At 49.1% G+C, this 22,554-nt stretch overlaps 2 protein-coding genes across 2 annotated transcripts in view; one reads left to right on the top strand and one right to left on the bottom strand.

Annotated features, from left to right (window-relative positions):
• The window catches only part of VAMP7 (vesicle associated membrane protein 7), a 15,391-nt gene extending 2,267 nt beyond the window's left edge, over window positions 1–13,124 (bottom strand). Inside the window, exons 1-7 of the mRNA XM_015420496.1 lie at window positions 13,057–13,124; window positions 12,301–12,459; window positions 10,131–10,188; window positions 9,469–9,606; window positions 8,550–8,640; window positions 8,005–8,072; window positions 750–842 (exon numbers count right to left, since the gene is read on the bottom strand). Coding sequence (XP_015275982.1) covers window positions 750–842; window positions 8,005–8,072; window positions 8,550–8,640; window positions 9,469–9,606; window positions 10,131–10,188; window positions 12,301–12,446 — 594 coding nt within the window. The 5' untranslated portion in view covers window positions 12,447–12,459; window positions 13,057–13,124. The remainder of the gene's footprint in view (window positions 1–749; window positions 843–8,004; window positions 8,073–8,549; window positions 8,641–9,468; window positions 9,607–10,130; window positions 10,189–12,300; window positions 12,460–13,056) is intronic.
• A 6,259-nt stretch (window positions 13,125–19,383) lies between these two features.
• LOC107118211 (DNA-directed RNA polymerases I and III subunit RPAC2-like) overlaps window positions 19,384–22,554 on the top strand; it is a 9,984-nt gene continuing 6,813 nt past the window's right edge. Inside the window, exon 1 of the mRNA XM_015420506.1 lies at window positions 19,384–19,520. Coding sequence (XP_015275992.1) covers window positions 19,476–19,520 — 45 coding nt within the window. The 5' untranslated portion in view covers window positions 19,384–19,475. The remainder of the gene's footprint in view (window positions 19,521–22,554) is intronic.

Genomic DNA, 22,554 nt, shown 5'->3' on the forward strand with positions numbered 1-22,554 from the left:
CCCTATCTTCTTCCCAGCCAATCATCAACCTACCTTTATTTCCCCCTCACTCTTCAACTTTCCACCCCCCACACACCTGCAGCCTCTCCCGTGCTCTGAAGCCCTGACTACTACGTCACATTGGCTGTCATACAGAGGCCACCTCAGCAGCATATAAGGATACAGATCCCACCATTTTCTCCAGGGGAACTGATCTCTGCCATCTGGAAAGCAGTTGTAATTCTGAGTGATCTCCAGCCCTCACCTGGAGATTGGACACATTTTACCTCAGAACAGCAAACTGTTTAGAATGTTAGAGGCAAAAGTCAATCAAGTCGCATATGCAAATGATCTCTGTGTTCCGAGGCAAAGGCCAATGAGGCTGCATATGCAAATAACCTCTCTGTACTGACTGGCTATGGCGGGGGAGAGGAACAGCAAAATGTTTAGAATATTGGAGGCAGGACTCAGGCAAAGCAGCCAGTGGATAGGGAGACCCTCTGAATGACAGATCAGAGAGTGAACTGATTTTGGAGCGTGTGGAATGTTCTAGAGAAGTTCCACCACCATTCGGCTTTTATTTATAAGGGAGATGTGTGAAAGAGCGGCATGCGGCTCCTGAGCCACAGTTTGGCCACCCCTGGTCTAGTGTGTTCCACTTTATTTACGCTGCAGTGCTTTTGCAGAAAGGTCAGGGGTAACGTGGGAGAGGGTAATGGCAGAAAGGAAGGGCAGCACAGAAAGCCTCCCCCGCCCCCAGAGAAACTTACAATTGTTACTATAGCAATGATGATGGTGAGCTTGAGGTTCTTCATGCACATGGCCCGGGCCAGGTTCCTGCTGGTTGTTTTAAAGGTGACGGACTGCAAAAAGAGCAGAGGAGAGCTGCTAACAGGCATCCCAAAGGTCTTGTTCTAAATGTTCATGCTCCACCTTTCAGCCACAGTTAGGACAACTAACAAGATCAAGAATTCCAAAGAGGGAAAAGTAGCATTTGAATATTTATGTCCTTTTCTCCCCAATGGTGACCCAAAACAGCTCGCGACATTGTTCTCCCCTCTTCCATTTTATCCTAAGGGCCCTGGGAGGAAGATTAAGCTGAGGCCGTGTGAGTGACAAGTTTCCCAGGCAGAGGGGGGATTAGGGATAGGCACAAACCAGCTCACGAAGAAAAATTCATCAGTTCATGGTCCCCAAAGCGATGTTCATGGAAGAGCACCCAGCATAAACATTTCACAAGCTTTGGTGCTGTTTGTGGTGGTTCATGAATGGATACATTTCCATAAAGACAGTCTCCAAAACTCCAAGGCAATGGGGGGGGGGGAGAGAGTGGAATTCTCCAGCCTTGGAAACAGCAATAGGAGCCTCCAAAGCTTAACAGGCACGGCTGGCTACCAAAACAGAGTTCTCATGCTGCTCTGTGAGATCAGAATACTATATATACGCTTGGCTCCACTGCTGGCAGTTACACAGAGAGGCAGGGAACTGGTTAAAAGCAGACTAGCAGAGCACATTCATTTATTCCCTCCTGACTGCAAACTCCTCTCCCCTCTTGGGATTTGGGCTCTCTGCTCAAGCCCAGCAGTGGGTGCCGCGGCTGAGTGAGGACCCACATTTTATACCCTCCTGATTGTGAACTCTTCTTCCCTGCTGGGGTTTGGGTGTTAGGTGGGCTCTGAGCCACCCCATCTCTCTGCTCACACTCAGTGCCTCAGCTGAGGACCCACATTTTATACTCTCCTGGTTGTGGACTCCTCTCCCCTTGCTTGAGTTTAGGTGTTCAGTGGACTCAGGGCTCTGAGCCACTCTGACTCTCTGCTCACGCCCAGTGCCTCAGTGAGGACCCATGTTTTATACCCTCCTGATTGTGAACTGTTCCCCCGTGCTAAAGTTCGGGTGTTAGGTGGACTCAGAGCTCATGGCCACGCAAGAGAGGTCGGGGCTAGATTCTGTGGATTGGTGTCAGGGGACTCAGCGTAGCCTTTTATTTATTTATTAGACTTTTACCCCGCCCTCCCGCCTAGGTGGCTCAGGGCGGCTTACAATAGTTTAAGGGTGGCCCGCCTTGATGTCCCACCCATGGCCACCCGAGTGTGGGGAGTCCTTCTTGGAGTGGCCTCCTGTTCCCCCTCCACTTCTCCTTGCTGAGAGGGAGTGGGCCTCTTCTTCCTCTCGCTAGCCACGGCTCTTTTCTCTGCAAGCAACATAGTTGGTTCCACCGTTTTCAGGTACCTGCGGAGGAGGACAAGTGTTGGGGGGGGGGGTTACGCCCCTCATGGGTATGGCACACCTGGCACTCTGCCACACAGGGGTCACTGGGGAGGATGCAGAAATGTTTTCAAACTGTGGTCCTAGGACTGGAGAAAGTGGGAGGCATAGCTGCTTTCTGGCACAGAACTGGGAGGGGCCACGGAGGGGTATACTCGAGGTGGGAGCAGCAACAGGGAGTTAGGATGGGGAGGATACTTCCCTCCCCCCTCTGAATCACTGCTATCAGAGTCTTCTTCTCCAAAGAGTGTCAGCAATTGCTGGTGTCTCTGGGCAGTGCTAAGAACTCTTTTGCCTCTGCAGAGAACCCCAGGCTCCAATGGCCTGGAAGGGTTTGGTGTCTGGGGGCCTGTGGTACATGGGGGGTGGAGAACTCCCTCCCCCCCAATGAGCACCTGTCATGATCTGGGCTGTGCAAGCAAAGGCCTAGCAGGCCCGGGAGCCTGACTGGCAGTGGGAGGAGGCCAGGCCTACAACTCCCAGAAGCCCCTGAGAGGTTTTGGTGCCAATTTTAGCCAATCACAGAGAAAGGGGACTTATAATAAAAAAGCTGGTACAGAAGAAAAGCTGTTCTTTCTTCCAAGAGAGCAGGGCCAGAGGGAAGGCTGCTGCTGGGAGAGATCCTCACCCTGAGAGGAAGGGTGAGCAGACTCAGGCCCAACTGTGAACTAGGGCCTGTGAGGCTAGTTGCATTAGGGCATTTGGTTTCTTTTCTCCTCGCCCCCTTATTGCTATTGTGCTTGCACCTTGTTTGTTTCATATAATTGACTGACCTCCTATAAAAATAAACCTTTTATTTGTTGTTTACTCTGTCTGGTCCTCACGCCTATTTTTTCGCCAAATAAGGGAGGTCTGAAAGTCTTGGGAGGGTGCTCTGGGCCTTCTCAAGGGAACCTAAAACCAGAGTGGTGGCAGCGTCAGGCGACACCCCACCTGAGCCGTGACAGCACCCTTTGCACACATTTTCAACTTCATGGCACACAGAGGTGATTACACTCAGGAGACATTTTTGGAGGTCTATAACCAGGACCTCAGAAACGTAATCGGCCCCCAACTTGGGAGAGATTGTAGAGGAGCCAGTCCTAACGTCCAATATTGAAGCAACCCTTGTGGCGATACTTGAAATAGTCTCCATGCATCGTTTCAGTGTATAAACATAGCACTTCAATCCATAAACACTTGGTTGTGCATGACACTATAAACAGTCTTTATTATGCGAGACAGTTTGCATCACTATTCACTTAAAATGGAAAACAGATTTCCACTGGTCTGGTGGGGTTGGAGTGCTTGCCAAGCTACCATGGAGTTACTTTGGGAGAATCGTAGATAACCCAGCCAACTAAAGTGTTTCAGCCTTTGGGTGGGTGAGGAGCTGTGAGGGTTGTTGACACACTTCCCTTGTTGGGTGTGGCCAGGGTGTCCACCAAGCTGTCGTGGGATTACTTTGGGGGGCCCTTGTCAGAAGTCTTGTCATACCTGCTTTTCTGTCCTTCAGAAGCTGCCTTTGGAGACTTGGAGGGAGGCTGTGAGCAGTGTTCCCTCTAAGCTGAGTTAGTGTGAGCTAGCTCACAGATTTTTGTCTTAGCTCAGGAAGGACGGCTCCAGAGCAAACTAATACACGCAGTAGCCAAATGGCTTGCTTACAACTTTAATGCCAATAGCTCACGAAGTAGAATGTTTGCTCACAAGACTCCACACCTTAGAGGGAACATTGGCTGTGAGCATAGAGGGAGTGTTTGCATTGCTTCCACTGTCTGGCTGAGTGGGAGGTCTGCCCAGGTGATGTTTCCCTCTAAGTTTGGTGTCAGTGGTTTGTTCCAGAGCTGTTTCATAGACTCCTGTAACTGCAGCTGTGTTTTCCAGGGAGAGCACTGAGGAGACGTTTTTGGGGGGCCATAACTGAGACCCCAGAAACATAATCCACCCCCGACTTGCAGAGATTGTAGAGGAGCAGGCTGCAGGGTGAGGTTCCCTGTGTGTTTGGTATGCGTGACTTGCGGGGGATCCATTCTATACACTTTTGAACCTGTGCCTGACATTCTCCCCCAAAGCACTTTCCCGGCATGACCTTAGTCCCATTGGGTTTGCAGTGCCACAGTGGCATTGGTTCTGCTGGGCTTGCAAAAATGCCCCCCACATTTAATTTCTACTTCAGAGGTACTCCAGAACTTCGATTCTGTTCTGCTGGGCTTCTTTGGGGGTTGCTGATGGGGTCACGTTCTTTGGGAGGCTGTAACTCGGACCCCATATATCCAATCTTCACCAAAGTTGGAGGGCAGATAGAAGAGAATCAGCTGGAGGTCTGCTGTGAGCTTAAAATCTCTAACTTGCACATGTTCTGTTCTATACACTCCTGAACCTGCACCTGTCATTTCCCCAGAAAGCAATTTCCCAGGGTCACCTTCTTTGCGGGGCTGTAACTTGGACCCCGTAAATCCAGTCATCACCCCAAACTTGGAGGGCAGGTGGAAGAGAGCCAGCCGGAGATCCCCTGCAAACGTGGTGCCTCTAGCATGCCCCCCCGGGGGGGGGGGGCAATTCTCCTGCATCACAAACTGAACCAATTTGGCGCCAAAAAGCTCATGACAGTCTGTGGTTCACAAACCAGGCACACTACAAACTGAACGTTTTCCCAGTTCATGCTGATCCCTCGTGGGGATCCGAAACAGAGTCTCCCAAATCCTGGTCCAACATTCTACAACGCACCAGTTCTCAAAGAAGGAAAAACTGCTACAAGCCAATATATTTAAGGTGGGAGCATCTAGGTTACATTTCTTGGGGGATTACTGTCTAAAAATCATCACAGCGCTTAAGAACATAAGAGAAGCCAATGTTGGATCAGGCCAATGGGCCCATCCAATCCAACACTGTCACACAGTGGCCAAAAATACCAGGTGCCATCAGGAGGTCCAGCAGTGGGGCCAGGACACTAGAAGCCCTCCCACTGTTGCCCCCCCCCCCAAGCACCAAGAATACAGAGCATCACTTGCCCCAGACTGAGAGTCCCCATCTATACCTTGTGGCTAATAGCCACTGATGGACCTCTGCTCCATATGCTTATCCAATTCCCTCTTGAAGCTGTCCATGCTTGTAGCCGCCGCCACCTCCTGTGGCAGTGAATTCCATGTGTTAATCACTCTTTGGGTGACACAGACCTAGGGAGGGATCTCCACAAACATGGTGCCACCATTAGAAGTTCTGTCCCTTGTGGCCACTTGCCTTCCTTGGGGCGAGATGGGGGCACACACACACACGCCTTATGACACAAAGTCAATTTTAACCTGCCTACATTCACACAGGCTACTCCTTCCCCTCCAACTCCTTCCTGTTTTCCTTATAAGTTTGTTTACAGCATTCGTACACTGCTTTCCTTCCCAGAAGGGCTTGAGAGAAAAACACCCGTTTACCAATTCAAATGAATACTACAGCTAAACAAGACAACACCCATCTCCTGGACGGGTCCTGATTGACCAGACTGCCTGACACAGGCTGCACTGCTTCCCCATATTAGGAAACAAAATAGTATTTTACCAAGCATTGTTTACCATAAAGGCTTTAATAATGTAGATGGAAATTGTATTCATAACTGTTTTATTCCCCCCCCCCCAATAATTTACATTGATGCCTAGTTGGTTTGGCTGGCACATATAATACGTTTTCTAAGCAATTTTTGGTTTGGGGACAGGTTTCTATGGATGAGAGGAACTGGTGGTGAAGGAAAGGGCCGTCAAGTCGAGCCATTTTATGGTAACCCCACAGGGTTTTCAACGCAAGAGACATTCGGTGGTGATTTGTCACTGCCTGCCTCTGCATAGCAACACGGGGCTTCCTTGGTGGTCTCCCATCCAAGTACTCACCAGGGCCAACCCCGCTTAGCTTTGGAGATCTGATGAGATCACGCTAACCTGGAAGCGGGCCAGACAACTGATAGGGGGAAGGGTGAACCAAATATCAAGCAAATCATCGCATTTAAAAAAAATGGACCAAAGCAAGATCCACTCCGCCTCCTACAAAAGCCTCAGCAGCCTGTGTCCAGAAAAGACTCCCAAGTACTGGGATCAGACCCTAAGCTGCTTCCTATGAAGGCACACAACACCACGTCTCCTGTTTAAACCAGGAAAACATCTTCAAGTGTCTGACCTGGAGCCTTGGCTGCCTGTCTTGCCATTCCCAAAAAAATCACAAGGAATGACCTCTTAGTGTCCACACCATCCCAAAGCACCACGTCTCCTGTTTAAACCAGGCAAACATCTTCAAGTGTCTGACCTGGAGCCCTGGCTCCCTGTCTTGCCATTCCAAAAAAATCACAAGGGATGACCTCTTAGTGTCCACACCATCCCAAATCCCTTCAAGGGAGAGTGGCACAAAGATTTAACAACAAAAAAGCATTACCTTGCATATTTTCAGCCCCATCCAGGGGTGTGGCCAGAAAAATTTTGTTGGTAGGATGTGGGGAGATCCAGGGGGGGCAACCCGGCCACGCCTGCTGCTCCTTGGTGTAGTGGTTAAATGCATGAACTCTAATCTGGGAGAACCAGGTTTGATTCCCCACTCCTCCACTTGCACCTGCTGGATGACCTTGGGTCAGTCACAAGCTCTGGCACAGCTGTTCTTGAAAAACAGCAGTTCTCTCAGCCCCACCTGACCTCACAGGGTGTCTGTTGTGGGGAGGGGAAGGGAAAGGAGTTTGTAAGTTGCTCTGAGACTCCCTTGGGTAGTTTAGGGTAGGGTATAAATCCAGGGTAGGGTATAAATCCAATCTCCTCCTCCTCTTGCAGCAGCAGAAAAAGGCGCTCCGGCTCCACAGATCCTCCTCTAGTCCTCTCGATTGGAGAGACTCGATTCTGGGCTGTTTTTCTGTTTAAGCCAGGGAGAAGTCTCTGACTCTCTCTCTCTCTCTCTCTCGCATTTTGCATTTTTTTTCCATTGCAAATTTTATTTTATTTTGCATTTTTAAAAACCTATTTATTTTTTGGCCTGGAAAAAAGAAAATGAGATTGAAGCTTCCCTGACCGTGCCCAGGAGTTATTTTGGAAGCCCCACGTGCATCTTACATTTTTAAAGTAACTTTTCATTTTTTTTTGTCCGAGGGGGCAGCACTCATCTGTGGGGGGCATTGCCCCAAATGCCTCCCCCCATGGGTATAGGCATGGCTCCATCCCTTATGCACCCTGCAACTGCCTCCAAAAGAAGTGAGAGCAGCCCAACACCAGAAAACAGATTCTGGGCAGCTCACACAAGAGGCAATTTGGCACCCTCTGCTGGGTCCCAACAGAAGTACTTGACCTGGTGCTCAATATACACAATGGATGATTTGGGAGCAGTTTTGTCCCCCAAAACGCACATTTCTCATTTACATTTTTGTCCCTTGAAATTCTTATCAAGATCTAGCTATCCGAGGACAGCCTCCACCAACCGCTACCTTGCCTAGAATAGCAGATCTGCCATCCTTGCAACAGAACATTAAGTTTATTCTGTCCTCTGAGCTTTGAGGTGAAAAGTGTACTGTGTAACCTGCAAACTTGCAACCAGGGTTTTAAAGACTCATCAGTCCAATCTGCTCAGGAACCAAGTGCCCAAAGTATTTGTTTCTGGCACTTTCCTTACTATTTGCTTGTGACAGCCAAACACAGAACCATGCCCACAAAGGTGGAGCATTCTTCCCTTCCAGCCCTGTCTTTTCTGCAATGTCACATTTTCTAGAGGAAGCCTGAGCAATTCAGATCTACAGCCACCTGCCCTATTTCTGGGACTTACCGAATCCACAAGATTTTCAGTTTTGTCTATCAGCAATTCCAACTTTTCTCCTCTTTGGGCCACTAGATCTAGGAGGAGGAGAAGACAGCAGTGAAAACATGACTGGGAAAGCAGCTCCCCCCTCCTGCTGCCAGCCAAGCAGAATGTTCACCCCGGAAGAAGATGCTCTCAGTCTCTGGCCAAGTCTTTATGACCTTAACTGCACCCCAGTGCAAGATCCTTGCCTGGAGGTTTGCCAGAAGAAGAGGTCCTCTTTGAAAGTGCAGCGGACACGTGAAGGCCCAACAGCTTGGTAAGGGTAAAAGCAGAGCTAGCAGAACTAGCCTTGCATTTTGTCCCACCTGATTTTATTCTCAGATAATCCCCACATGACATTAAGAGTTTTCGCAGCCCAGGTCATCTCCCCTCTCCTGTACTGTTCCTTTCCACAACTAAGACAGAAGCACAGGGGTGCACGCTGCTGTTGATCCCCAAGCCGCCTCCTCTCACACACATCCATGCCTGCAGGTGCAGGCTGCACCTTTATAAGTGAGCAGCGCAAGTACCTATATTGCGGACCATGATCCCTTTGAGTTCGTCCACCTGGGCCTGCGTCTCTGCCACCTGTTCATTGCCCTTCGTCTCAGAGTGGTATTTCTGCAAGGAGAGAAGAGCAGCTAAGACACAAATGCCTGGATCACGTGTAACTTGGCAAAAGAAGAGGTTGAACGAGGATGAAGCCAGCCTCCACAGCTCAATCTGAAACAATTGAAGAGCTCTTCCCAGGAAAAGCCTGAATTCCACAGTGGGAACTGTGCAAGAGTGTCCCTTCTAAGCTGAGTTAGTGTGAGCTAGCTCATAGTTGTTTAACCTCTTGCTCACACATTTTGGTCTTTGCTCAGGAAGGATGGCTCCAGAGCAAACTAACTGATGCAGCAGCCAAATCGCTCGCTCACAACTTTAATGCCGGTAGCTCCCAAAGCAGAATGACTCCAGAGCTTAGAGGGAGCATTGCCCCCCACCCAGCCATTTCTCCAGCACTCAGAACTCCTGTCCACCTCTTTATCTCCCCAATTCTGTGATAAGAAAAATCAATGATTACAGGATCTTGAGACTTCACCTTGATAGTATCTAGCCCTACAAATCCTCAGCTACCTGCTGGTGGCAAGCTAAGTACACCAAAAGAAATAAAAGACTCCTGTGAGGCCAGATGACCAACAGAGAGGAAGCCGCCTGACCCATCTCAGCACAAGTCACGGCCTCCTTCCGGTTGCAAGAACAGCAACCCCTGCAGACCCAGAGCGGATGGGTTCCTTGGAGGGCAGGTAACTTATTTTAGTGTATACAAACAAGTAATACATTTGGGATGTAGGAGTGAACTGGATTCTCAAGTTTGATTTTAAAAGCAACAGCACAGATGCTGACTTGTGAGGGGCTCTGGAGCAGTAAGCAGTGTTAAAGCAGGCGGTTAGCACCAACTCTCACCAGCTGTGCCGCCAGGACAGTGGAGAACTCGCTGTTCATGGCGTAAGGCAGAGCCGTCTGTGCGCGAGAACCGTAGGTGTTCTGAAACCGCTTCTTGATTTCATTCAGGAATGTGAAAGCTCTGGAACGCTCGAAGTTCTGAAGGCAGAAGAAGATCCTCAGGTAAACAGATTCACAGAAACAGGCAAATCAAAAGCTACTAGCCACAACAGTTAAATGGAAACTCCAAGTGCAGAGGTAGTATGTCTTCAAGGACCAGATGACAACACGGGAAGACCGTCATGTTTGTGTCCTGCTTTGAACACCAGAGGCGTCCAACTTCACAAATTCTTCCAGTAGCCACATGCATATATGTTGGATCCGAACACATTTCACAAACAGAAACAAGTAAATCCAAACCCAAGCATATATGGAATAAAGGGGAATTAGAGCCTGGATGCCCCATGGAATGAGGACCCATTGTTTTCAACAGGCTCAAGTGGGGGCCCTCTTAAGTACAGACTCTCTTAAGTATGGTGCTTAACCGTTGCTATACACACTGGAGATGTTCACAGACATTCAACGATCACATCCGGTGGATTTCAGTCCTGTTTTGGATTGCAGGAAAAGAGGACACAATTATTCACAATGAAACACGCCTCAACTTTTTATCACGTACTTACATCATCAGTGATGCAGAGGTATATAATCCGGTCTTCACAGATATAGTGGAACAGGTAACTAGGGCAAGATAGGACACAAATACATTTTTCAGAGCAGCTGGACAGGCGGAGCAGAGATCTGATAAACCAGCAGCATCTAGGACATACTGCATCATAGACTAAATGTATACTGCAAGCACCAATCAAATACTCCCACCACCACATTAATAAAAAACTCCCTGATGTCAGCAAACAGATTCTTTCCATTACTTCTTAAGGTCTTGCCAGTCAATTATTCAAAACTGAATTACATTTTTATCCTGTTCTACTTCTGAGAAGCTCAGGGTGGTTCTCCCATCTCCTTTTTATCCCCACAACAACCCTGTGAGGTAGGCCAGGCTGAGAGTATGAAGGGCCCAAGGTCACCAACCGAGCTTCATGGGAAGGGGGAACCTGAACTGTCACCAGATCCAATCAATCAGTCAATCAATAAACCTTTAATGGCATATACAACATTAAAATCAGAAACAGAAAATGACACAGCTAAAAATCTGAGATAATTATAAAATCATGAAACTGAGTTTCCCAAATTTTTCACTCTTATCACATCAACTAAAAAATTAGCCACTGCCACCGTAATCTCTGCTGTTATATCATTCAATAAAATTTGACATTTTATTTCATTGGAAAGGTGATATTTACCATGCAACCAAGTGTTTAACCATTTTCCCCTAGCAGATACATGCAACGAACAGTCTAGCAGTATTTGATCGATTGAATCAAGAGAGCTAGAACCGCAGTCACATCTCCGTTCATGCTTAGGAATATTATGAAACCTACCATACAGTAGTTTTGATGGAAAGGTATTTACTCGAGCAAGGGAAAAAGCTCTTCGATGGCTAGGGCTATCCAGATTATACAAATACTGGGGAATACATCCCACATCATTCTTAAGATTTAATGAAACTGAAGAGCAGACAGGGGGATGAAAGGGCTGCAGGTTTTGAAATTCAATATCTAAAAGCCTCTGTTTGATTGTATTAAAGATATACACTTCAGAGGAGAAAGCTAACTCCTCCAAGGAGAGGCCCAAAGATCTTATTTTGGTTCGAATATTCAAGTCCCAAGAGGTACTATGAATTTCCTTTAACAGAAAGGACAAAAGCGAACCATCTTCAATGTTAAAATACAATTTAAGCCAGTAACGGACCGTTAACACCCATGTCTTGGTTTCAATCAAATTAAGTCCTAATTCAGAGCACAATGCATGGTAAGAAACACAGTTTGGGAAACCCATAATTTGTCTAAAAAAGGATGATTAAATTGATTCAACTTCACAGTTAAAAGCACTGAACCATATAGGAACACCATAGAGAACTTGGGATAAAATTTTAGTATTAAAAACTTTAATGGCGGCAGGCACAAATTGATTTCCTTCGGAGAAAAAGAAAGATTTCAGTTGGTTGGAGGATAGTTTCCCCAAACTAACAGACCTTCTTCTATGAGTTGCCCATTGGAGATTAAAATTGAATGTGTCACCAGATCCGTTATGCCACATTTAAAAAGACATGCCAATTTGTGGGCTGGATTTACTGCAGTGTTTCCACAGACACCACCGAGTTCCAATCACTGAGAATGACTGTCCCGCCTCCTTCTGCAGTCCGAAATGCACACTGAAGTGTGCAGCAGAATTTCAGGGGGCACTTGGGGCTGCAGAGAGTATTCCCCAATAATCATACCAAACCTTCCACTCACCAGTGCCATCGACGCACATGCCTTTGGCGCAGGTTTTTGGCGCAGCAGAATCTAGGGCAAACGGCACCATATTTTGTGTACGCTACAGTTTAGTCCTTCTGCTTAAGTAAAAATTCAGAAACCACAATAATTCTCATTAAAAAAAAAAGTTTAGCCAGCCAACAGTCAAAAGGACCAGATCCAATATGCCTTCGACAGTTTCTCCCAGAAAGTGTGAGAGACACATCAGATGGTTCTATAGGTGCAAAAGTTTAGCAAGCTGCTGAGAAGAGCAGACATTCAAGGTGTCTTCATTTGGACACTCGGAACAGTGCAAAAGGTCTGTCCAGCCCCCCCCCCCCCCCCCCCACAAACAACACACCCATTTGGACCCCCGGAACAAGGCAAAAGGTCTGCCCCGCCCCCCCCCCCCCAACACAAAGGAACCAGTACTCACTTGCCATGTGAGTAGGTGAGTTTGTTGTTTTCTGAAGGGGTCTTGGCCAGGATCTGTTCTGTCACTTCCAAAAAGTTTCCTCCGCACCAGGCATGTTTGGCCAGAATCGTGGAGCCCCTGGCTACGACCGCAAAGAGGATGGCCATCGCTGCAGGCTGGCTGGAAGGACAGCAGAGAGAGGATATTGGGAATGCTCGTTTTACAAAATTTATTTCCTGCCTTTCTGTCCTCACAAGGGCCACCGTGGCAGCTAACAAATTAAAATAGACATAATGAAACCACATTTTAAAAACTATTAAAACCAACCCCTCCTAAAAGACGCACATAATTAAAACCACAGCTCAAAGACACTTAAAGATATAAGAACAACTATTAAAACACTGTTCAGTAAGAAGGGATCGCTGAGAGAATGCCAAATGAAAAAAAGGTCTTCCACCTGCTGGCAGAAGATGGGAACAGATAATCTCCTTGGGGAGAGAGTTCCAAAGTCTTGGGGCCATGACCAAGAAGGCCCTCTCCCGAGTTGCAGGGGTGCCCGAAGCACTGGCCTGATGGAGCACAGCCAGAATTCTGTCGCTACCCCCTAACCTTTGGTGTGCAGATTGGGGGGGAGGGGGGGAAGGACCACACAGCGGTCAGCTCCCCCTTTCCAGATGCCCTGCAAAAGCATCTAACTGACATCAAGAGAAATTCACATTGTAGTTAAGCAAAAACAGAAAATCAACTTTACAACCAGACATGCTTCCTTTCCCTCACCTAAAACAACAGCATTTGCATCCACTCTTAAGAACTTTGTGTGCTGGAGCTGGTGTGAAGGGCCAAGACACTCAGAGAGGTTGGCTGCCACGAAGGTATGCTATTCTGAAGCAGCTGATGCCAGGCATTGGACACATGAAAAGGGAACATGTGGCCCCCATCTGATGCGACACCACTGGCCAGTGTGGCAGTCCAAGACCAGGAGTGTCCATCGGATTTGCAACACAGGAAAAGTTCCTTTTTGTTCTTTGGGGAATGGAGCCTGGGCAAGTGTTCTGAGATGCCAGCGATGGCTAGGCTTACTATTCACAGTAATCTGGGAGTGAAGAAGAAGAGAAGAGATCAGATTTATACCCCGCCCTTCACTACCCAAAGGTGTCTCAGAGCCACAACAGACAACCTGTGAGGTAGGTGGGACTGAGAAAGTTCTTGACGAAAACTGCTCTTTTTCAAGGACAGCTCTTATCAGAACTATGGCTTGCCCAAGGTCATCCAGCCAGGTGCAAGTGGAGGAGTGGGGAATCAAACCCAGTTCTCCCAGATTAGAGTCCGCGCACTTAACCACTACACCAAACTTAGTTACAAAACACAATAATGGGGTCACAGACTACACTGCCGTATGCTGCATTAACGACCCCAAATCCTCTCTGGGCCACCACAGAAGCCCATTGGCAAGTTATTGCCACCACAGGGAGGTCATGTTCCACACAGTGATAGTGAAAGGTGCTTGCTTGTCCTTTTATTTTCACAGAATGCCCCCCAAGCATCTTTATTGGGGGAGAGGTGGCATATAAATATGTCCAGCAGTGATAACCATGAAAACTAAGGTGCCTGGTGAAAACTGTGCCATAAATGCAAGACACCAACGGACAGCTTACCACTTGGGGCAAATGACTTGGAGCCCAGATGGGGAAAGATGGGAGGATTCGGCCCTGCAGGACTATACACACAGACTCCACAGCGCAATTCCTATAAGAAGCTGATAGAAGTCACCCCAAGGGCAGGGCCAGTAGGGCTCAGTTAGCCCATGTGGATCTGTGATTATTCTGGCACTTAGGAAGTGACTGACTGGCTGAGCTACCTGGGGCCAGTTATCCATCCTGGCTGTCTAGCAAGACTAGCCAGAAAGGGGGAAGCCTTTGCCAGATACAGATGCAAAGCTGGATGCCTTCCTGCACTTCTCGCACACAGCGTCTCCTTGCGGAAAGTCTCCCTCCCTCCTGTGCTCTGAGGGAAGGAGAGGCACCAATCCTCTGAACAGTAAATTCTACATTCACTAGGAAAGACCCCAGTTGGGCCCCTGTGCTTTTTATTTTCCAAATACCAGTTTATTCAGTCCAGCACCACCTTTTCTTACAAGCCTGCCTTTCCAAGAACCGTCTGTGGCTGGCTATAGCAGCAGACTGTGATCCATTTACTCTGTCCGTACTAGTAACAACTGCAGTACTGTGTTCCGGAGCCCGAGCACCTTTGGCGTTGCTAGAAGCTTACCCTACTGCAAACGGAGTTACAGCTCACAAGGAATTAAACCTCAGTCACTACATATTGCCCACCCGTGGCAAAGACGAATGTGAAGCAGGGCCATTTCATAAAACGGCAGAGTCCATGCAGAAAGCAAACACACCACCATCTGTGCGGCGTGACGGGCGCACGTGATTTCAGGTCAGCTCATCACCTGACTACTCCATAGACCTGCAGAGCCACCCATGCAAGCGAAGCACAAACAAAGAACCAGTCACAAAAAGTAGCAGCCGAACAATGTTTGGCAATTGAGCCCCCATAATGGCACTAGTTTTTAAAGAGTCTTGTTTCAACAGACCTATTTTTGTACAAAACAACCCACAGCATTATTTCCGCATCTAGCTGGTCCACTCCCTAGCACTGAACAGCTCTCCTACCGCCTCAGCCAGTTCAAATAACACAGCTCTCTTATGTGGAGACGCTCTGTTTGGTCTCCCTTAAGTAGAGCTGGGAGAGGGAGAGATCCATACAAAGTGAATCTCTATGGACTGCAAAGAGATCAAATCAGTCTATCGTAAAGGAAATCAGCCCTGACTGTTCCCTGGAAGGCCAGATACTGCAGCTGAAACTCAAATGAGAAGGGAGCGCTCGCTGGAGAGGCCCCTGATGCTGGGAATGACTGAAGGTCAAAGAAGAAGGGGACAGCAAAGGATGAGATGGTTAGACAGTGTTATCGAGGCAACGAACATGAAATTGAGCAAACTCCGGAGGACGGCGGAAGACAGGAGGGCCTGGCGTGATCTGGTCCGTGGGGTCACGAAGAGTCGGACTCGACTGTGCGACTGAACAAGACCAACATGGAACCTGCCCTAACTAGGTTATTCCAAACTGGTGGCCTTAGAAGTCTCGTTAGCACCAGAATAATAAACTTGAAATAGTGCAATGCCCTGCTGCACACAGGCTCACAGCTCATTTTGGAATTGGGTAATCAGCACATGCTTCCTTCTTTTCTTATCTTTGAAAGGTAGGACAGGAACTGGCCATTTTACACAGCTCACTCCACACACTTTGTCCCCAAAGACACGCCTCCCCCCTGCTTGCCAGAGCTTCTGAGAGACAGTGTCACAGGCGTCCCTTTTGAGGAGGTTGGCCCACTCTCGTTCAGGATGTCAGAAGCTAAGCAGGGTCACCCTGGCCAGTACTTGGATGGGAAACCTTCAAGAATACCAAGGTCCTGACGCAAAGGCAGGCCATGGCAAACCACCTCTAATTGTCTCTTGCCTTGAAAACCCCACCAGGGTCACCACAAATCAGCTGTTTGACAGCAAAAAACAACAGCAAAATCAGGCCAGGGTCTAGGAAGCCAGCAGACTCTCCAGTTACCTCAGTTGCCAGCTTTTAATCCTCCAGAAATATTGGGGGGGGGGGAATCCATTAAGTAGGATTATCCTCCTACAGAATAAAATGAGGATCTATGCACCAGGTCCTTTCTGTGCTTTTTAAAAATTATGTAAGCATATGTAGCTATAAAAATAAGCGGCAGGTTTTAAGGAAAAGCCTGGACAGTGGACTCTTCAGCGTCACTGCAGGCTCTCTTTCTTTTTGGTTGATTCTACCGCCTCTTTTAAGCTCAAAGTTTCTGAAAACTTTCCACAAAGCTTCACAGAACAATATGCTAGGATACTGTGACTCCTTTGGCATAAACAATTTCAGCAGGCAAGATTAGCTCCTTCAGACAGGGACAGTATGACCTCCATAAACTCCAGTCTGTATTTTCAGAAATGCTGAGCAAGGCTTTCACATACAATGGAAACTTTTAAGTCTTCAAAAACCAGAGTAGTCAAGACATCATGGACGTTTTAAGGCGTCAGACTATGGCCAACCATGAGAACAGCCCTGTACTGTTTGGTCATGAGAGTACTTCACCTGCAGTGATATAAACATACCAAGGAATTGAATACTAGACTGGTAGGCCAGCCCTCAGTTTTGCGTGCACACCCACTTTACGAGACACGAACCATCTGACTTTATTTGTTCACCCTTCACCAGCTCCTGCTGGGGATGGATCAGCAACATCATCTGCAGTAGCCAATAGGAGCCTCTTACAGTCATAATACAGTTTGCTTCAGAGCAGGAAACAAACAATAGAGCTGTTTGCAGAGTTTGTCCCAGGGACTGGGGAAAATGTACATTTTCTTTGAAGGCAGCAGAGGAGCTGTTAAACTGCCTCCACCACTTGTAACATGCGAGTTTTCCACTGCTTGATTTCAAAACAAGAAGAGGTATCTGTACTGAAGTGTGGCCAGAAACCACAACTTGAGCTTTTGGACCCACTGGAAGTCCTTACCAACCTTCAGGTATGGCAAGAAGAAACACACCCACACCTACAATGCTCACTGATTCAAACAGAACCATATTCTTTATTACTATTCCAGGTACTCCTAGACGTAGCACTTGCATTGAGCACAAGTCCCACAGTGTAGGACCTACAGCCCTGGCTCTCCTTCCACAGAGGCCCACAGGAAATAGACCACATTAACTGTCTTCCGTTTTCCCCTTCTCCCTCCGAAATTGCTAGAGAGAACTCTGTTGCTCAACAGGGTACAGCCAAGAAACTTCTTTCCTGGCATGATATATGCCTTTAAGCATAACAGCCTTCCCAGATCATCTCTTTATTCAGTGAAGTCATTGCACAATTCTCGCAAGAGATTCTCTCAAGGAAGGGCTGGTAGGATATCTGTACTTGTGCTTGCGACATCAATCCTAATAACACCACACTCCTTCTGTCCCAAATTCAAGCTGGCCTTCAGCCCTGCAGAGAATGTGTTTACAACACTGATGCCAGAGATTACTCTCAAAGCAAATCACGTAGAGAACCCCCTTATGAGTTTCCCGTTTCCCTCCCTTTCCACCCATTCAGCCACTCTTACATTAGGATTTTAGTTTGATTTCCTGCCCAGACCATAGGCAACCAGACACGCCCACACTGGCCTTTTTGACAGCTTTGCGACTGGTGGACGTTTAGCAGGGGACCAGTAGCGAGAGTACCAGGCAAACATACAAAGCTGTCTTATACCAAGCCAGGCCACCTGGTGCCCCTTAGGAAGGCATTTAAGGCCAGGTACAAATTCAATCAAATAAAACTAAAAAAAAAAGCCTAACTCTGTACAGTCCTCTCAGCTGAGTAGCTGCTCTCCAGACCCACAGACCCCAAACACCCCCCCCACACACACACACTTGCCAGTATCCTCCCACAAGCGTTCCCCAACCTGTGGGTCCCACCAAGGCCTGTGCAACTGGGTCCCAGGCTTTTTTGCAGCTGTATCGGTTTGTGCATGCTCCGTTTTGCTTTGAAAGGGGGGGTCACCGTCAGTGTTCCCTCTAAGCTGAGTCAGTGTGAGCCAGCGCACAGTTTTTTAGTCTCCGGCTCACACATTTTCGTCTTAGCTCAGGAAGGAGGGCTCCAGAGCAAACTGATTTATGCAGTAGCAAAACCGCCCGCTCACAACTTTAATGCCGGTAGCTCACAGAGTAGAATTTTTGCTCACAAGACTCCACGGCTTAGAGGGAGCATTGGTCACCGTATCGAGTAAAGTCAGACTGATGGGTCGCCACAGCCAAAATCCCTGGGGACGGCTGCTGCACTACAGGACACACGTGCCCAGGGGGGCAGAGAGAGAGGCCTCCTGCCGCTCCACTGGGTCGGCCTGGCCCCCCGCCAAAAGCTTCGCTTCCCCCGAGGCCGACGGCCGCAGCGCTGTCTCCTCCGCCAGTGGCGAGCGGCCCGCAGCTCTCCCGGGTGGGTCTGGAGTCGAGCAGAGTCTATATTCCTCCCCCGACGGCTGCGGTCCCTGGGACCTCGGCTGGAGGAGGGAGCCGCAGCCCGAAGAAGGTGGGCGTGCGCCAGAGAGGACTGCCGCGGGTCTGGCCAGAGCCCTGCTGGGGGGATGAGGAGAGGGGTCCCAGCCAATGCTCCCTCTAAGCTGTGGAGTCTTGTGAGCAAAAATTCCATTTTGTGAGCTACTGACACTAAAGTTGTGAGCAAGTGATTTGGCTACTGCATAAAGTAGTTTGCTCTGGAGCCGTCCTTCTTGGGCTAAGAGAGAAATGTGTGAGCCGGAGGCTAAAAAACTGTGAGCTGGCTCACACTAACTCAGCTTAGAGGGAACACTGGTCCCAGCCCCCCCCTCAGCGTTGCCATGGCTACAGACGAGGAAGTCGGCCTGGGAGTCCGACGCGAGGCCTCCCCAGAGGGATGGGTGTGTGTGTGGGTGTGGGGGGATCCTGGCATTAAAGAGCCCGCCCTCCCCGCCTTGTCTTTCCACCACCCCCGACGACAGGAAGGCCCCTCATCAGGTGAGAGACTGATAACGATGGTGACGGTGTTAGTTTTCGTCCCCCCGTTTACGGCTGACTCAGCCGGCAACTGTCTCCCCCCCTCCTCCCTCCCTCCCTCCCTCCCTCCCTTCCTTCCTTCCTTCTTTAACCCCAGTTGCGCTCGCTCGCTCTCCTTCAGCAGCGCCGCCTCTCCCCCTCAGAAAAAGCAAACAGCACGTGAACTTCCGCCCCCCGACCGCAAAGGGCGTCTGGGAAATGAAGTTCGGCGGGTGGGAGGTGGAAGCACCGACCGGAAGGAGGGCGGCTGAGAGAATCCGGTCTGTACGGCCAAGGAAGCAGCCCCGCCCGCCCCGCCCCTCTTCTCATCCCGCCGCGGTTCTTTCTCGTTTCTTCTCTTCGCGAAACGCTTTATTATTTTGCACAGACTGAGCGATCTCTTTTCTTATCAGAATTCCATACTCGGCGGCTCCAAAAGGTCCGGCTAAGACCACGACCACCTTTGCGCCGCGTTTCGACACAGAGAGACCGCCTCTGACGCAGAGGCTGACGGGAGTTACAATTCGCCGTTTTGCAAACTACGACTCCCAAGATTCTCCGCGCGTGGAAGACCGGCACGAGAGATGGGCGATGAAGAGGATACGGGCAAGCCGCGGGTGCTGCAGATGGTAGGTGAGACCGGGGGCGTAATGGCGTGCATAACAGACTGAAGATCAACAGGTGAAGCTTTGCTTCTGCAGGGCGATGGTTTTTACATGTGGGGAATCATCGCATACTCTTCTTGGTGTTCCGGTTAAGCGTAGTAAAGGAGCCAGCAAAAAAAAGGGTGCAGTCATTCATGAAATGCCATCACTCTGACCGGTGGGTTGCTTCGATTCTCTGGCTGTTCCTTAAGGCAGCACTGCATTTTTTGGGGGGGACGTCTGTGTCAGAAACAGCGGCATGATCCACGTGCTGAATGTGAACAAGGCTTCCACGTGTTGGCCACCGAGACTGTGGGCAAGTGTTCTGGCAGCGGGGCTGCAATCGCGCCACCGTTCACGAAAATTACAGCGCGATCCAAACAGATTTATGCTTTCCTAAGCCAGTTTTCCTACCAACCTAGCAGTTCGAAAGCAAGAAATTGCAAGTAGATAAATAGGTACCACTTCGGTGGGAAGGTAACAGCGTTCCGTGCGCCTTGGTGTTTAGTCATGCCGGCCACGTGACCACGGAAACGTCTTCGGACAGCGCTGGCTCTTCGGCTTTGAAACAGAGATGAGCACCGCAACCCTAGAGTCGGACTCGACTGGCTTTCGAGCAAAGGAACCTTTACCTTTACCTTTTTAAGCCAGTTTACTTCAATAGACTCAGAAGAGTGTAGCTCTACTTAGAATTACACTGTTAGAAAAAAGTTTGAGTCTAGTGTTAGAGCACACACACACACAAATGAAAGCAAGAGAATAAATCGGAATTGTCTTTTTGGATCCTTTGAAAACGTGGGTCAGGTTTAGCCACATATTTTCCCCAAATTGAAAGAAAGCAAAGGAGATTTAATTCATATCCTTTTATTTAGATTAAAAGGGACAGCATAATTGAAAAGCAGACAGAGAGAGAGAACAAACACAAAACTAAACAGTTGGCCCTACAGAATATCCTATACATCAGAGGAAAGTAGTACACAATCTAGACCTTTCTTTACCTTCTCTATCCCATGCATAATTTTGTAAACTTCTGTCATCAGGTGACCCGGACTGTGTATTATATTCCAAATGAGGCCGCACCATAGATTTATACAGGGGCATTATGATACTGACTTCTTCATCTCCTCCTCCTCCTCCTCCTTCAATGCGCCACTGTGTTTTGAACGAGTTGGAGTTCCTGAGTTATTTTCTGCCCAGCATAGAACAAATTACAGTAATCCAGCCTAGAGGTGACCATTCCATGGATCACTGTGGCTGAGTCACAAGGAGAGAGATGGAAACCAGTTGCCTGACCAGCCAGAGATGGTGTAACGAAATGGCATCTACCTGGGTGTGTAAGATGGATGCCATCTGTAGTTGGTGGTTAAAATGGTTCCCCATTGGCCTCTAGTTCTGGACAGGGGCCTGCAGGGGTAACCCTCATCGGGTTGATTGGGACTTCCTACATTTCCCAGAAGTGCTAGGGGAAAAGGGCGGGGGGAAAGGGACACATCCCAGGGGTGGAGCCAGGCGGAAAAAGGCTTTGGCCCCTGAGAAGAGTTTTAGTCTTCAGCCTTTGGCTCATCATGGACGCCAGCTTCAAGGGAGCGTACAGGTGGGGGCTCCTGTTGCCTCAAACTCCAGGGCATCCAGGCCGCTATAAACCGCGGTGGACAGCCAGGAGGGCAACAGTACCAGTGACCAGTCCAGTGGAGGGCTGGGGTTTCTCCACAACAACAGGAGGGGGAAAGCAAAATAGCCCCACCAGGAAGGGGGGGAAGGCAAAAACGGGCTTGCAAGCCACAGAACGGCTGCTCAGTCTCCCAGGGCTGAGGGCGGGTCCCAGTTTTGCCACAGATGGTAAAAAGCTGTTTTGGCAACGGCCGTGACCTGGGCCTCCATAGATAGCGAGGCATCCAAGATCACGCTTTTAGTCTTCAGCCTTTGGCTCATCATGGACGCCAGCTTCAAGGGAGCGTACAGGTGGGGGCTCCTGTTGCCTCAAACTCCAGGGCATCCAGGCCGCTATAAACCGCGGTGGACAGCCAGGAGGGCAACAGTACCAGTGACCAGTCCAGTGGAGGGCTGGGGTTTCTCCACAACAACAGGAGGGGGAAAGCAAAATAGCCCCACCAGGAAGGGGGGGAAGGCAAAAACGGGCTTGCAAGCCACAGAACGGCTGCTCAGTCTCCCAGGGCTGAGGGCGGGTCCCAGTTTTGCCACAGATGGTAAAAAGCTGTTTTGGCAACGGCCGTGACCTGGGCCTCCATAGAAAGCGAGGCATCCAAGATCACGCCCAGACTCCTCACCATCTGCATCAGTGGCGCCCTGCCGAGAGTTTGGAACTGAATCCCTAAATCCATCCCTCCACGACTCAGGCACAGGACCTCCACCTTTGATGGATTTAGTCTCAGGCAGCTCTGTTGTAACCAACCAGCCACAGCTTCCAATGCTCTGGCCAGGACCCTTGGGGCGGCATTTGGTGGCCGTCCATCAACAGATATAGCTGGGTGTTATCATGGGGGTTATCAGCAGACTGGTGACAACCCAGCCCAAACTTCCAGACCAGCTGAGTGAGGGGACACATGTAGATGTTAAGTAATAAATGATTTGTTTTCAGTTCCCTTTCTAATAATCCCCAGCATAGCATTTGCCTTTTTTATTGCAGTCGCACACCGAGTTGACGTTTTGAGTGAGTTACCTTTCATGACTCCCAAGATCTCTCTCTTGGTCAGTTGCACTATCCAATACATGCTGTTGTGATCTGCAGTCTGGTTCAAAGCATTTCCCATCTCCTTGGCGTGCAGAAGATCCCTGGTTCAGTCCCCAGCATTTCCATTTAAAGGATCTCAGTTGGCAGGTGTTGGGAAAGACCGTTCTCTGCTTGAGATCTTGGGGATCTCGGCCAATCATAGCAGAGGGTCCTGAGCTGGATTGACCAAGGGTGCCAACCAGTGTTCCCTCCAAGCTGAGTTAGTGTGAGCTAGCTCACAGTTTTTTAGCCTCTGGCTCACACATTTTTGTCTTCGCTCAGGAAGGA

This window comes from Gekko japonicus, unplaced genomic scaffold (assembly GCF_001447785.1).
Source record: "Gekko japonicus isolate JY-2015 unplaced genomic scaffold, Gekko_japonicus_V1.1 scaffold507, whole genome shotgun sequence".
Lineage (NCBI taxonomy): Eukaryota > Metazoa > Chordata > Lepidosauria > Squamata > Gekkonidae > Gekko > Gekko japonicus.